This window comes from Petaurus breviceps, unplaced genomic scaffold (assembly GCF_028583685.1).
Source record: "Petaurus breviceps papuanus isolate PSGF00001 unplaced genomic scaffold, PetGlider_PUasm1.0 178, whole genome shotgun sequence".
In the NCBI taxonomy this organism is placed as follows: domain Eukaryota; kingdom Metazoa; phylum Chordata; class Mammalia; order Diprotodontia; family Petauridae; genus Petaurus; species Petaurus breviceps.
The window spans coordinates 16,632,404-16,644,843 of record NW_027185777.1 but is presented as its reverse complement, the minus strand read 5'-3'; the positions used below and the strand labels follow the sequence as shown (position 1 = coordinate 16,644,843).

Here is a 12,440-nt window from a genome sequence, read left to right as displayed (position 1 = left end):
TGGTATTGAGTTGTTTCTATCAAATTATATTTCTGTCATATTACAAATTATCTATCAAAGACATCTGTATAAAAATGCTGAAAGAAAACAACTTTAAATTCAGCCCTAATTCATAGCTAAATTCATTCTAATTTAATGAAGAGATCTGAATAGTATAAGGAAAAACATGTGCAGTTCATATTTTGAAGAAACTGTTCAAAACTGGACATGTGTAAAGATGAGGCATTCTTCAAACATTAAATGTAATTTCTGATATTCTTTAATAATTATATGTTAGAAATATTTTGCTTTCAGAGAGGTGTGCTGGTATAATGAGAAGTTTGCCTCAGAGGTCAGGAAGCCCTGGGAGCTGATGCAATTTAACTTCTGAATTCCCTCAGTTCTCTCCCTAATATTAGCATTATACACTTCAGTCTAACTGCACTGGCAAAGAGATTGTCTTGACCTTGAGTCCCTAATGAAATCAGAGGACTGAACTGCTCATATCCCCAACTCTCTCTTCTCTCAAATTGCTTTTGAGCAGCAGTTTTTCTAAGTTTGAACCCTTAATACAGTAGCCTGTTAGGAGTTTTCAGGTGATCCTCAAACTGCTCTAACCTATCTTATGCAAAAATGTTTTTAATTTTGGTTTAGCTTTGTTTTTTTAACTGGTGATTTGAGTCTTCACTTAAACATTAACAATTTAATAGCCATGATGAAGGTTGTTGACTCAAAGAAAAATTCTATAAGAAGTTGGGTATGGGATGGGTATGAAGAATGGGTTATGCATCCGGGTTCCATGACATGAAAATTATAGAAGGAATATGTAGAGGGGCCAATCTGTAAAGGAGAGAATACAGAATTTAATTATGTTAAAAATTCAATTATTGATCAGAAAGCATTTTCTACTATGGGCTAGTCATTATGTAAGATACCAGAGATAGAAAAAAGAAGAAACAATCCCACTCAAAGAATTGTACTCCCCCCTCCTCCACACCTACTCTGGGGAGACAACATGTACATGTAAGTATGTACAGAATAAATACAAATTAAACAAAAAATGATTGGGGAGAGATGGCACTAATAGATGGGGAATTAGGATGGGCAGGAGAAGGGAGGAAGCACATTCCTGCCATTGGAGACAGCTGATGCAAAGGCACAGAGGAAGTACATGGCAGGAAACCAGTGGCAGAAAACAAAACTTGAATGAAACAAGATAAAGGATGAATTCTTCAAAAGAAAAAAAATGTGACTAATAATTTTTAATGCTTCACAGCCTTAAAGTGTCATTTAATTGTTTAGCTTGGTTCTTTTCTCTATGCATTTTTACTTTTAAAAAGTATTATAAATATTGTAAATAATGTTCATCATCCCTTTTTAAAGACATTATAAGGGGCAAATTCCCTTTACCAATTTGAATAATATTGTAAAGGGGTCTTATTTATTGCTATTTTGATTATTTGATACCTCTATAGTTTGTGGGTCAAATGATCATTAAGCCAAATGAACAGTGACTCTGCGAACTGTCACAGTTTTACTCAGACTGGAATTATGATAACAGGGAGTGGGAGATGGAATCTTCTGAATCTGAAGGAATTGCCCCAACAATTACTTTTTAAAATGCAGACTGACAAACTAGAGCTACAAATCTTGACTTAATTAACATTAGGCTGCGGGAACTAAAACTTACATTTTCAGTTGACTTTATTGGTTGTGTTTAGAGAAGGGAGCTCTGGAAAATTGTTGGGGCAGTATTTAAGCTCAGAGAGAAGCTTAGGTATGAGAAATATAGTTTCTCTAGAGTATACCTACTTTTCCTGAAAATCCCTTCTATTTGAACTAAAGAACAGTTAATTATTAATTTTATTGAGCTTTGTATTGCTTTGTTTTAAACTTTATGTAAAATTATAAAAATATTTTACTATTTAAGTACATTATTCACTTATGTCACTTTTTAATCTTTTTTTTTTTTTTGGTCAAGGCAGTTGGGGTTAAGTGACTTGCCCAAGGTCACACAGCTATTAAGTGTGTCAGATGTCTGAGGCTGTATTTGAACTCAGGTTCTCCTTACTCCAGGGCTGTTGCTCTGTTCACTGTGCCACCTAACTACCCTGATTTTTTAATCTTTTAGGAAAATGTGTAAGACCTCTGAATAGTCTTTTTACTTCTATATATCTTAACAATTGTGAGTTTTAATCTGATATGTTTGAAGTACATTTCCATGTCCTTTATAATAAATTAGATCTCAGTTGCCCCCTCAGAGACAGTTTTTATGTTAAATGTTTAGTGACTTTAATAGTTTAAATCATTATCCTCATTGTGAACTCCTTTTTGCTAATATTATATAGAACACTTACAAAATTATATCAGTGTATCTGAGCTTACTGTTTTGATGAGCATTGACTAACAGCTAAAATCTTTTTTGCCATTAAATATTTTAATATATATTGGATTTACTTACAAAACAATGTATATATTATTTAAATTGAGAAATATAATTTGAACTTGTTTTCATTTGTAAGGCATATTTTCTTGAAGTTTTTGACTAGTTATTTGAAATGTAGTAGAATTACTTAAGAAGGCTATGGAAATTAAATGCAGGGTTATTTATTCTTTCAGCACTTGTAAAGGACCTACTATATTCATGTTACCTAGTTAAATGCTTGGGGAATTAAAAGAACAAAATAGGTTCCTGGCCTAGCAAGGGATTTAATACAAAATGGAACATGGATAAGTGACTAAGAAAAGTAGAAGGTGCTATGAAAGATCAGATTAGGCAGAAATTGGTTTAGAAACTTTTGTGAACACTTTCCTAGAAAAGGAGAGACTATACGTAAGAATTATGAAAGTTTCTTTCTTTTCTTGTAAATCAGTATCAGTTGCTTAGGCAATTTAAGCGACATCAGATTAAGAGTTTTAATTAAGATGCCCGAAGTGTTAGAACTATGATCAATCAGTACAATGACTATTCATTCCAGAAGGCCTTTGTAGGGAGATGATGGATTTAGGGTGTGGAATGTGACGTGTGTGTGTGTGTGTGTGTGTGTGTGTGTGCATGCACTTGCACGTGCGTGCATACCACCTTGGGAGAATTTGTTTGGCTTGACTAGGCATATTTATTAAAAGAAATTTGTCCAGCCCCACCTCCCCTTTGGAAGGTGAGAATAGGAGAAATAGATATATTTTTCTCTTAATTAAAACACAGAGGTGGCAGGGAATGATACAGATATGAAATGTTACATTGTATTATGTTACATTATTAGTTTTACTTCGCTCTTTTACTTTGTTATAAGAGATGATGAGACCTTTTTAAAGTAGAGGGATCACTAGGATTTTTAACATTTTTTTCCTACCAACTTTTCACATAATAGTCAAGACTGATTATTTTGTTTTAAATAGTTGTTTACAAAGAAATAAGGCTATTTTATTTGATGTGCAATTTTAGTAATTATTAATTACTATATATGCTACATATTATATATAATAGTATGTAATACTAATTATTAATTACTATTATTTCCCATATTTAATATTATATTCAATTAGCCAGCCCTTCACAATTCTTTTTCCAGATAAAGATTTCAGTTGACAACCTTTTACTCCTTATTATAGTGGTATTTTTTCCCCTATATTACATCCTTACAAAAGTGATTTGAGTAGTAAGGGGTTGTTATTACACTTTCATTAGTTAAGGCTTTAGTTTTTTAAAACATAGGCCTTTAACACTTAACTGAATTTAAATACGACAATGAAGGAAATTTCTGGGAGGGGAAGTAGAAATAGGGTAAAAAAAATGCTAAATTGAAAACATTAAAAAAAAAAAAAAAAAAACCTTACCATTGATCGAATATTTTAAGAGCTACTTATTTTGTGCTATTAAATGCTATCTAAAACATCACTTTTGTGTTTATAAATAAACAGTTCATCCCAAACAAATTCAGACAAAATCAAGATAATTTAAGAATATTATATTACCCCAATTCAGTTATCTTTTGGTACTATTCACTTAGTACCCAAATAGTAATTTACTTAGTTCTGGTAGGTAGTGACATATAATGGCATGTCCAGATGTTTTCTCCAGTAGGTTCATCTTGGGCCCTGACTAACCCACTTAATTTGTGGTAAATATTTGGCACATAAATCTTGAGTTTTAAGTGATTTTAATGACTATTTCTGCTCGAGATGCATCAGCCTTAATATATTTGCTGTTTGAAAAAAAAATGTGATTAAATAGCATGTAAATTTTCAAAAATAATCATATGAATTAATTTTAAAGAATTTAATATGGATCCAGACTGTAAGGCAAGATCACTTGCTTTCTTAGATCTTTGTTGCATGGCCAGTGTTTGTTTTTAAACAAATGTCATTTGGCTTTCTCACTGTTTCTTGAATGAGCTATTTTTGAGAGTTTTCACCTCATCAGGTTTGGTTTGGAAATAACCTTTTAAGTATCTGTCTTAGTTCTTTTATAGCCTCTCATAGAAGGAGGGCTACTCTATTAAAATGCACTGCAGTGATAGCCTAAGCTTCTGTTTCCTGAATGAAATAGATCTAATGAAATTAATTGCAAGGAGAGGTTATTTCTTCAGAATTCTCATATCCCCTATTTTAGAAATAGAGTATAAGAGCAGCCATGGTCAGCTGACAGCTCCTGCTTGTGTTCAGATTCATTGGGAGGAGGGTTGCACTGTTTTAAATGCATAATCGAGCATTCGTTTCGTCATCTGGAAGCAGAGCTCAGTAGAAGCTCCAGGGAGATGAGAGACAGCAATGTTACCCTAGTGGAAAGGAAGCTTTGTAGCACATTACCAGAGCACTGTGCTTGCAGAAGAAAAATGTACCGAGGAGTCATGGCAGAGATGGGTTTTGCTTCTGCAGTGGTAGAAAAATCAAGCAAGAAGCCGATAGGAGCCTGAGACATGTGTGCTTACAGGAGCACTGAAGGGTTTTATGCTTTACTGCCCCTTTGCCTCAGTTGGAACCTTCCAGAGAAATCATTCTACATGTATTTTTAGCTTGCTGTTTCTAGCACCAATATGACAACATAATTCTGTCTTTGTATCAGTAAGTAGCTTTTACTATGTTTTCCTATTTTCTGCCAGCTACAGTTTACAAAGGATGTCACAGCACTGGTAAGAAATGCACAGTAGCCATTTCCTTTATTTGTAAGGCATGTTTTTTTATTATACATTTGTCATAATACAGTCTATTAAACCTGCAAGTTACTGAACTAGATGTTTGGTCACAGAAATCCCTTCATATAGTTAACCTTGCTGATGTGCAGTATGTGCTTGTGATGTTTATTTGGCGGGAGGGGGGGATGTTTTCTTTCATATCCTAAATTTAGCTGGTATTCAATGTAGTATTTATTGCATCTGGTTTTTGAGTGCCTCGCCCTCCTTCTCGTGAGGCGCCCCCCCCTCCCCTTACTGAGCTCTCAGGTTGATGACTGCACTTCTGCTTTACAGCATGCCTAAGTGTAAAAGCCAAGACTCATTGGTTCGGAATTAAGATTATTATGATTTAGAATAGGAAATATTACATCTGTTTGTATCAAATCCTGAGTAAATGCTGAGCTTAAGGTTTTTATTGCATTGGCCATCTCTGTGTTATGGGATCTCTAGTTCCATTTTAATTATCTAAAGTTCTTTAAGTACCTTTCTAAATAATGTCATAAATTATTGAAAAATAATTTAGAATGCATGACATAATTAGTAGGTAAACCTTTGTAAGAGAGGGAGATAAATGAAAGTTGCAAAATGTAATGAAACCAGTTTTCTTAGGCATCATTAGCTCAACATAAGGTAAGATGGGAAATAATTTGCTAACATGAATTATTTTAAGCTTGGGGGATGTATACATTATATGTACTTAATACTAAAAATGCTCATTTTTCCTTTTGTCAATGTAAAATTGTTAGCATGTTGATTAAACTTTTATGTAATAGCATCATTTTAGAAATTAATGGCTAATACTAGATATCATTTCAAAAAGTTAATTCACTGAAAATATATTTATATAACTAGAATTTTTAATATTTTCATTTTCTTTTATCTGGCAGGGGTAAAAGAATCCTCTGACTTATGGGATTTATTATGAAGCCATTTAACCTGCCAAAATCCCAACAGCACTAAGAAGATTAAATGGGGGAGTTTTAGAAGCAGTTTGTAGCAAATAAGGGAAAAGATTTTGATGTATTCACCAGAATGTTAGAAAGTGAATGATTAAAAATATCAATTCATGTTATTTGCAAATTTTACAATTCACTTCGTTTCTGAACTGACTTTTTCCTCTAAATTTGTGTCACTAAGTAATGTGGTCTTATGTCTGTGTTGAAGCAAACATTAAAAGCAGAAATAATTGCTATTTTTAAAAATTTTAGATAACACCCTATTTTCATTCATTCACAGGCATATTCTCAAGATGCCTACTTGAAAGGCAATGAAGCTTACAGTGGCAATGCCCACAATATTCCTGAGCCCCCGCCCATTTGCTATCCCTGGCTCTCACCCTCCACTTCAGGAAAGGCACAGCCTGTGGAAGTAGTTCCTCCTGACTCTTCACTGAGCAAACAGCCAGTCAGTACTCCGGGACTGACCCAACCTGGCAGGGCCTACAGAATGGAAGTACAAGTGCCTCCATCACCACCAGATGTTGCAAAGTCCAATACAGCAGTGTGTGTTTGCAATGAAACAGTGAGGACTGTCATTGTGCCTTCTGAGAAGGCTGTAGATCTGTCATCTGGTAGAAATAACCTTACAGGTCCGTCACACAGAACTGAAGAAGTCAGGTATGGCATCATTGAACCAGCCTCTTTAAAAACAGTGTCAAGGACTCTATCACCATCATCTTCAGTTCCCACAACCCATTTAATTCATCAGACTCCAGTGTCAAGATCGGTAGATCCTTCTGGAGTTTCCGTTAAATCTCTTAACTATGGTGGTCATCCAGAAGGAATCTCAAGCAGTAGGCCTCAAGCAGTGGATACTCCCTCTGTTTCTACTAATCATTATTCTCCAAATTCTCATCAGCATATAGACTGGAAGAACTATAAAACCTACAAAGAATATATAGATAACAGACGATTACACATGGGGTGTAGGACAATTCAAGAAAGATTAGATAGTTTAAGAGCAGCTTCTCAGAGCACAACAGATTATAGCCAGGTGGTATCAAACCGTACTGTGTGCCAGGCACGCCGAAGGAGCACCTCTCACGACAGAGCACCTCAGCCTGTTCAGATCCGGCAGCGCAGCGTGTCCCAGGAAAGACTAGAGGACCCCGTGCTGATGAAGTATTGGCCAAGAAGTGCATCTCAAGGGGCACTCACTTCCCCATCAGTTAGTTTTAGGAGCCATAGAACACGTTCATGGGATTATCTTGGCGGGCAAGGCGATACATCAGAAAAGGTAAATTCAGAGAGCCTTGTGTCTGATTTGAATGGCGATAGAAAACAGACTTATAAATGGACTGGATTTACAGAACAGGACGATCGACGAGGTATCTACGAAAGATCTAGGCAACAAGACTTTCATAAGTCTTTTCGAAATTCAAATTTTACTGTGGCTCCTAGCGTTTTAAATTCAGATAGTAGACGAGTGAGTGGTAGAGGAGTGGGATCTGGGTCTCAATTTCAGAAAGTTTCAACAGATTTAAAAACATTGCAGTCAAATAGGAATTTTCAAAATACTTATGAAACATCATTGCCTCGAGGCATTTCACAAGACAGGTCACCTCTGGTAAAAGTCAGAAGTAACTCTTTGAAATCTCCTTCTACATATGTGGCAAAACCATTTAGCCAGAACTCATTTGTAGCTATCAAAGACCAAAGACCAATAAATCACTTACATTCAAGCAATCTATTAAATCAGCAATCAAGATTACGAGCTGAGAGTGCGCCAGACCACATGGTTGATACGGGGAAGTCCCCCACTTCATCTATAGCTTCTGCCAAGCTTGGACTTCAGATGAGTGAAAGCTGTCTTCCTTCAGGTGATTTAGAACCATCTATCAAACAAAATTCACAAGAAGGTGAAATTCAACTATCAGACTCTCTAGATAACAAAGAATCAGTGATCCTTAGGGAAAAACCTCCATCTGGGCGCCAAACACCACAGCCTTTGAGGCACCAGTCATACATCTTGGCAGTAAATGACCAGGAGACTGCATCAGACACTACTTGCTGGTTGCCTAATGATGCACGCCGAGAAGTCCATATAAAGAGAATCGAGGAAAGGAAAGCTTCAAGTTCCAGCCCACCTGGTGATTCCCTGGCATCCATTCCATTTATAGGTGAGCTCCCTGGTTTAAATACACTTCATCAAAATTAATGGGTCTCATGGTGTCTTCTAGCTGATAGCCCAAATATTTTGATATTCTGGAAAGACATTTTCATGGTAAGAAATGGGATTTTGTAGATGTCTCTGTAATTCTGCCAACAGATAATGAGAACATATAATTCACTAACTGCAGAGCTTTCTGTGTCCATTGTATATATTCTCAAAATTTTTAGATGTTTTTTCCAACTTTTACAAATTCTTATGCATTATAATTTTGTCCTTTAAAATTATATTACGGGGTTGGGTTGGCTAGGTGGCACAGTGAATAGAGCGCCAGCTCTGGAATCAGGAGGACCTGAGTTCAAATTGGGCCTTAGACACTTAACACTCACTAGCTGTGTGACCTTGGGCAAGTCACTTAACCCCAATTGACCTGCCTTCCCCCCTCCAAAAAAAAAAAATATATCTATATACATATATATATATATATATATTAGCATCAATTTCCTTTTTTACAAAAGCTAAAGAATGCAGAGTTTTACATTGTAAAGTAAATTTCTTTATTCTAAACTAATGAAGGAAGAAAGGAAGGAATGAGCATTTGTTAATGCTTACTGTGTGCAAAGCACTCTGTGCTAAAGGCTGGGGATACAAATAGAATGGTAAGATGGTCCTTGATCTCAGGGAGCTCACATTCTAATGGAGGAGACAACGTGTACAAGAGAGTTCAGCTGCAAGTCAAGTGGAAAGGTCCCATGTTTTCTAGGGTGCATTGGCAAAATGCATAATGCGGCTTCTTTAATATGTTCATACTGATAAAAATCCTTTTTGTAGAGCTCTGGTGTCAAGCTCTGACAGTGTCAAGGACTTTGGTGAAAAGAACTCTGCTTTCTGAGCTTCAGTAGTTGTGGGTATAATGTATATAAAGTTGATACAAGTGACACTGCAAACAGAATTTTTCTCAAAAGCTGACTCAGCCCTGTGTTGTCATGGTGATACCTTTAATTTCTTTTCAAAGCTCTTTCATATTATGTTACTATTCATTCTATTGCCATAACTTTTAAATATATTAATTAGTTGCTACAGACAGAACACTGTGTTAGGCATTGGTGAAGATATAGAAATAATGTAAGACATATTCTCTGCCCTTATGGAGTTCCTATCTTTCTATCTATCTGTCCATCCTACAGAAATGCTATCCACCCTCCATAAAGGGTTCTTCTGTACTTTGACAAATCTTAGAATAAATTTGAGAAATTTACTTCAGGAATAGGAAGTATATTAAAATCAGTCAACATACTCACTGAGCATACAATGTGTAAGGTGCTCTGTTAGGCCACATGAGGGCTACAAAGCAGATATAATTCCTACACTTAGGGAACTTAGAGTTGAATTGGGAAAACACAGTTTAACTTAGAAAAGTTACATGACAAACATAAGGCGAATAACACAAAATAATATGAAAGCTATCACCATGTATTCCAGCGTTTATGAAGTGTCTACCATGTGCCAGGAAGTGTGGTAGGTATTGGGGTTAAGAGTACACAAGTGAGACAGCTGCCCAGAGGGGAGTGAAGGACAGCTTATTCACACGATATTGGAGAGAGAAATAAAAGGGGATTTTCAGGGAAAAGAGAATAGTAGCAACAGGGGGACTGGGATAGGCTTTTTGGAGGTGGCATTTCAGTAGAGCTCTGACTTCCATATTGCTGTTGGGATAGCTAGGTGGTGCAGTGGATATGGGGGCAGGAAGACTCAGATACTTACTGACTATGTGACCCTGGGCAAGTCACTTTACCCTGTTTACTTCAGTTTCCTCATCTGTAGAATGAGCTGGAGGAGAATCTTGGAAATATACTGGAGGAAAAGGAGGGGAACATTCTAGACATGAGGAGGATCTGTGCAAAGGTACCAAAGTGGGAGGTGGGATGTTGGATACAGCAGCACAGAGGACCTGAGGAAGAATAATGGAAAACTGGACTGGAGCCAGATGGTGAAAGACTAGATGCCAGAAGGATTTGCATTTCATTCTAAAGGATAGTCTATGAGCCACCAGAGTTTCTTGGTTGGAAAAGTGGTGTGGTCACCCTTGTGTTGTAGGCATATCATGCTGCTAGCTTTGTGGAACATGGAGGAAAGAGACTGTGAGTGTGACGATATTTGGCCATGGAACCATTTTAGACCTTGAAATGTGTTAATGGGATATATATTCTTGGAATAAAGGTAAGGTTGGAGAAAATTTAGACTCCCTCCCCCCCCCCCCATTAGAAATATTAGGTCTTCTCTTCATAGGGAAAAATAACACTTGATAAATTTTTATATGCAACTTAACATGTTAATAATTTAGAGTAGACATAATTCTAGAGTTGATTTTTCTTCTCATGGAACTCATTCATATATGCAAAATACAGAGACTGTTTGGTAAACAGTTTGGGAAGTACTCGGCTAGATCAGTTTTCTTGTTTTTACAGATGAAGCCATTTGTTTTACTATTTTAAAACTATATATATGACCTTAAGTTATGTCCTTTTGGAGATCTGTGAGTGCTCATTAAAATAAAAAAATGACTTAGTAATTGTTCTATCATAAAAAAGGAACAGTTGTGCCTTGAGTTTTCTTGCCCAAATACCAAGAATCAGAGAATCATTTTTGTTAGGAGAGAGTAAGCAGGCTCTTAGAGATGCTCTAAAATCAAGGGTGTTGAGGCTGCAGGGGATTCTGCCTTACTTGTCTAAGTCAGCATCATTATGTTCCACTGCTTCTGAATATGCCATCTTGTACTCTACCATTGTACATGATTATGGTGATATTAGTTATCTATTGAATGAACTGCACCTAGCTACTCTGCACAATTATAGGATCACAGAAATGGAAAGTGAGATAGAATTCATAATAGATTTATTTCCTTTTTTATTTTCTTTTGGATTTATCATATTTTCTTTTTTTGCTTTTTGGAGGGCAATTGGGGTTAAGTAACTTGCCCAAGGTTACACAGCTAGGTTTTGTGTGTGTGTGTGTGTGTGTGTGTGGGTGTTAAGTGTCTAAGGCTGGAACCGAACTCGGGTCCTCCTGACTTCAGGGCCAGCGCTTTACTCACTGCGCCACCTAGCCGCCCCTATCATATTTTCTTAATAATATTGATCATACAAATAATTGAATAGTTTTTAAAATGTATTCTGACAAAAGTAAAAATGAGCTTAGTCTAATTTTGTGTGTTTTTTTAAATTGTTTTTAGATGACACTGAAGAGTTAATGAATTTTAAAGATTCTGAAGCCCTTTTTTGCTTTTTTGGAAGGGGGAAAGCAGGGAAATTGGGGTCAAATGACTTGTCCAAGGTCACATGGCCAGTAAGTGTTAAATGTCTGAGGTGGATTTGAACTCAGGTCCTCCTGACTCCAGGGCCCGTACTCTGTTAACTGTCACCTAGCAGCCTCAACTCCAAATCCTTTTTCATAAAAGGTCCTAACTCCTTTCTTTGTATTCCCAGTACTTAGCACAGTGCTTGGCACATAGTTGACATTGTACAAATATTTATTAACTGGCTGATTAAAACAGAGTCTGCTAGACAATTTATCCATTTGAAATTATTGCACTTATAGCTTAGTAGATAAAAACCTAAATTATCAGTTTTTATTGCACATGTTAGCAATGTGTGCTTTTAAAATTTGAATTCACATTCTTACCATGTGAAATGCATCATAATCTTTTCTTCATTAAAAAAAAATCCTTGGTTTATATTATTGTGAAGTTTAAAAGTAAAACGTGAATGAGTGAAAATGTGAGCTCTTGCGTTCTTTTTTAATCCTTTTATTTTTTGGACTTCAAATATTTCTGTAACCATACACGTTATTCTTTAGTTTTTTTTTTTTTCCCCTTTTGGAGGGCAGTTGGGGTTAAGTGACTTGCCCAAAGTCACATGGCTAGTAAGTGTGTCAAGCATCTGAGGCCCTATTTGAACTCAGGTCCTCCTGACTCCAGGGTCAGTGCTCTAGTCACTGTGCCACCTAGCCGCCCCTCACGTTCTTTTTTTTTGCTTTTTGGAGGGCATTTGGGGTTAAGTAACTTTCCCAAGGTCACACAGCTAGTGTGTGTGTGTGTGTCTGTGTGTGTGTGTGTGTGTGTCTCTGTGTGTGAGGTGTTGAGGCCAGATCCAAACTCAGGTCTTCCTGACTCTGGGGCCG

General features: G+C 36.4%; 1 protein-coding gene across 5 annotated transcripts in view; it reads left to right on the top strand.

The window, feature by feature from the left end:
- The window catches only part of ARHGAP21 (Rho GTPase activating protein 21), a 144,047-nt gene that overhangs the window by 94,007 nt on the left and 37,600 nt on the right, over positions 1 to 12,440 (top strand). For 3 of the 5 annotated variants that reach the window (XM_069086316.1, XM_069086321.1, XM_069086319.1), the window contains exons 8-9: positions 5,082 to 5,111; positions 6,390 to 8,271. In XM_069086316.1, the coding sequence (XP_068942417.1) occupies positions 5,082 to 5,111; positions 6,390 to 8,271 (1,912 nt within the window). The remainder of the gene's footprint in view (positions 1 to 5,081; positions 5,112 to 6,389; positions 8,272 to 12,440) is intronic. The other 2 variants (XM_069086320.1, XM_069086322.1) reach the window with 1 other exon arrangement.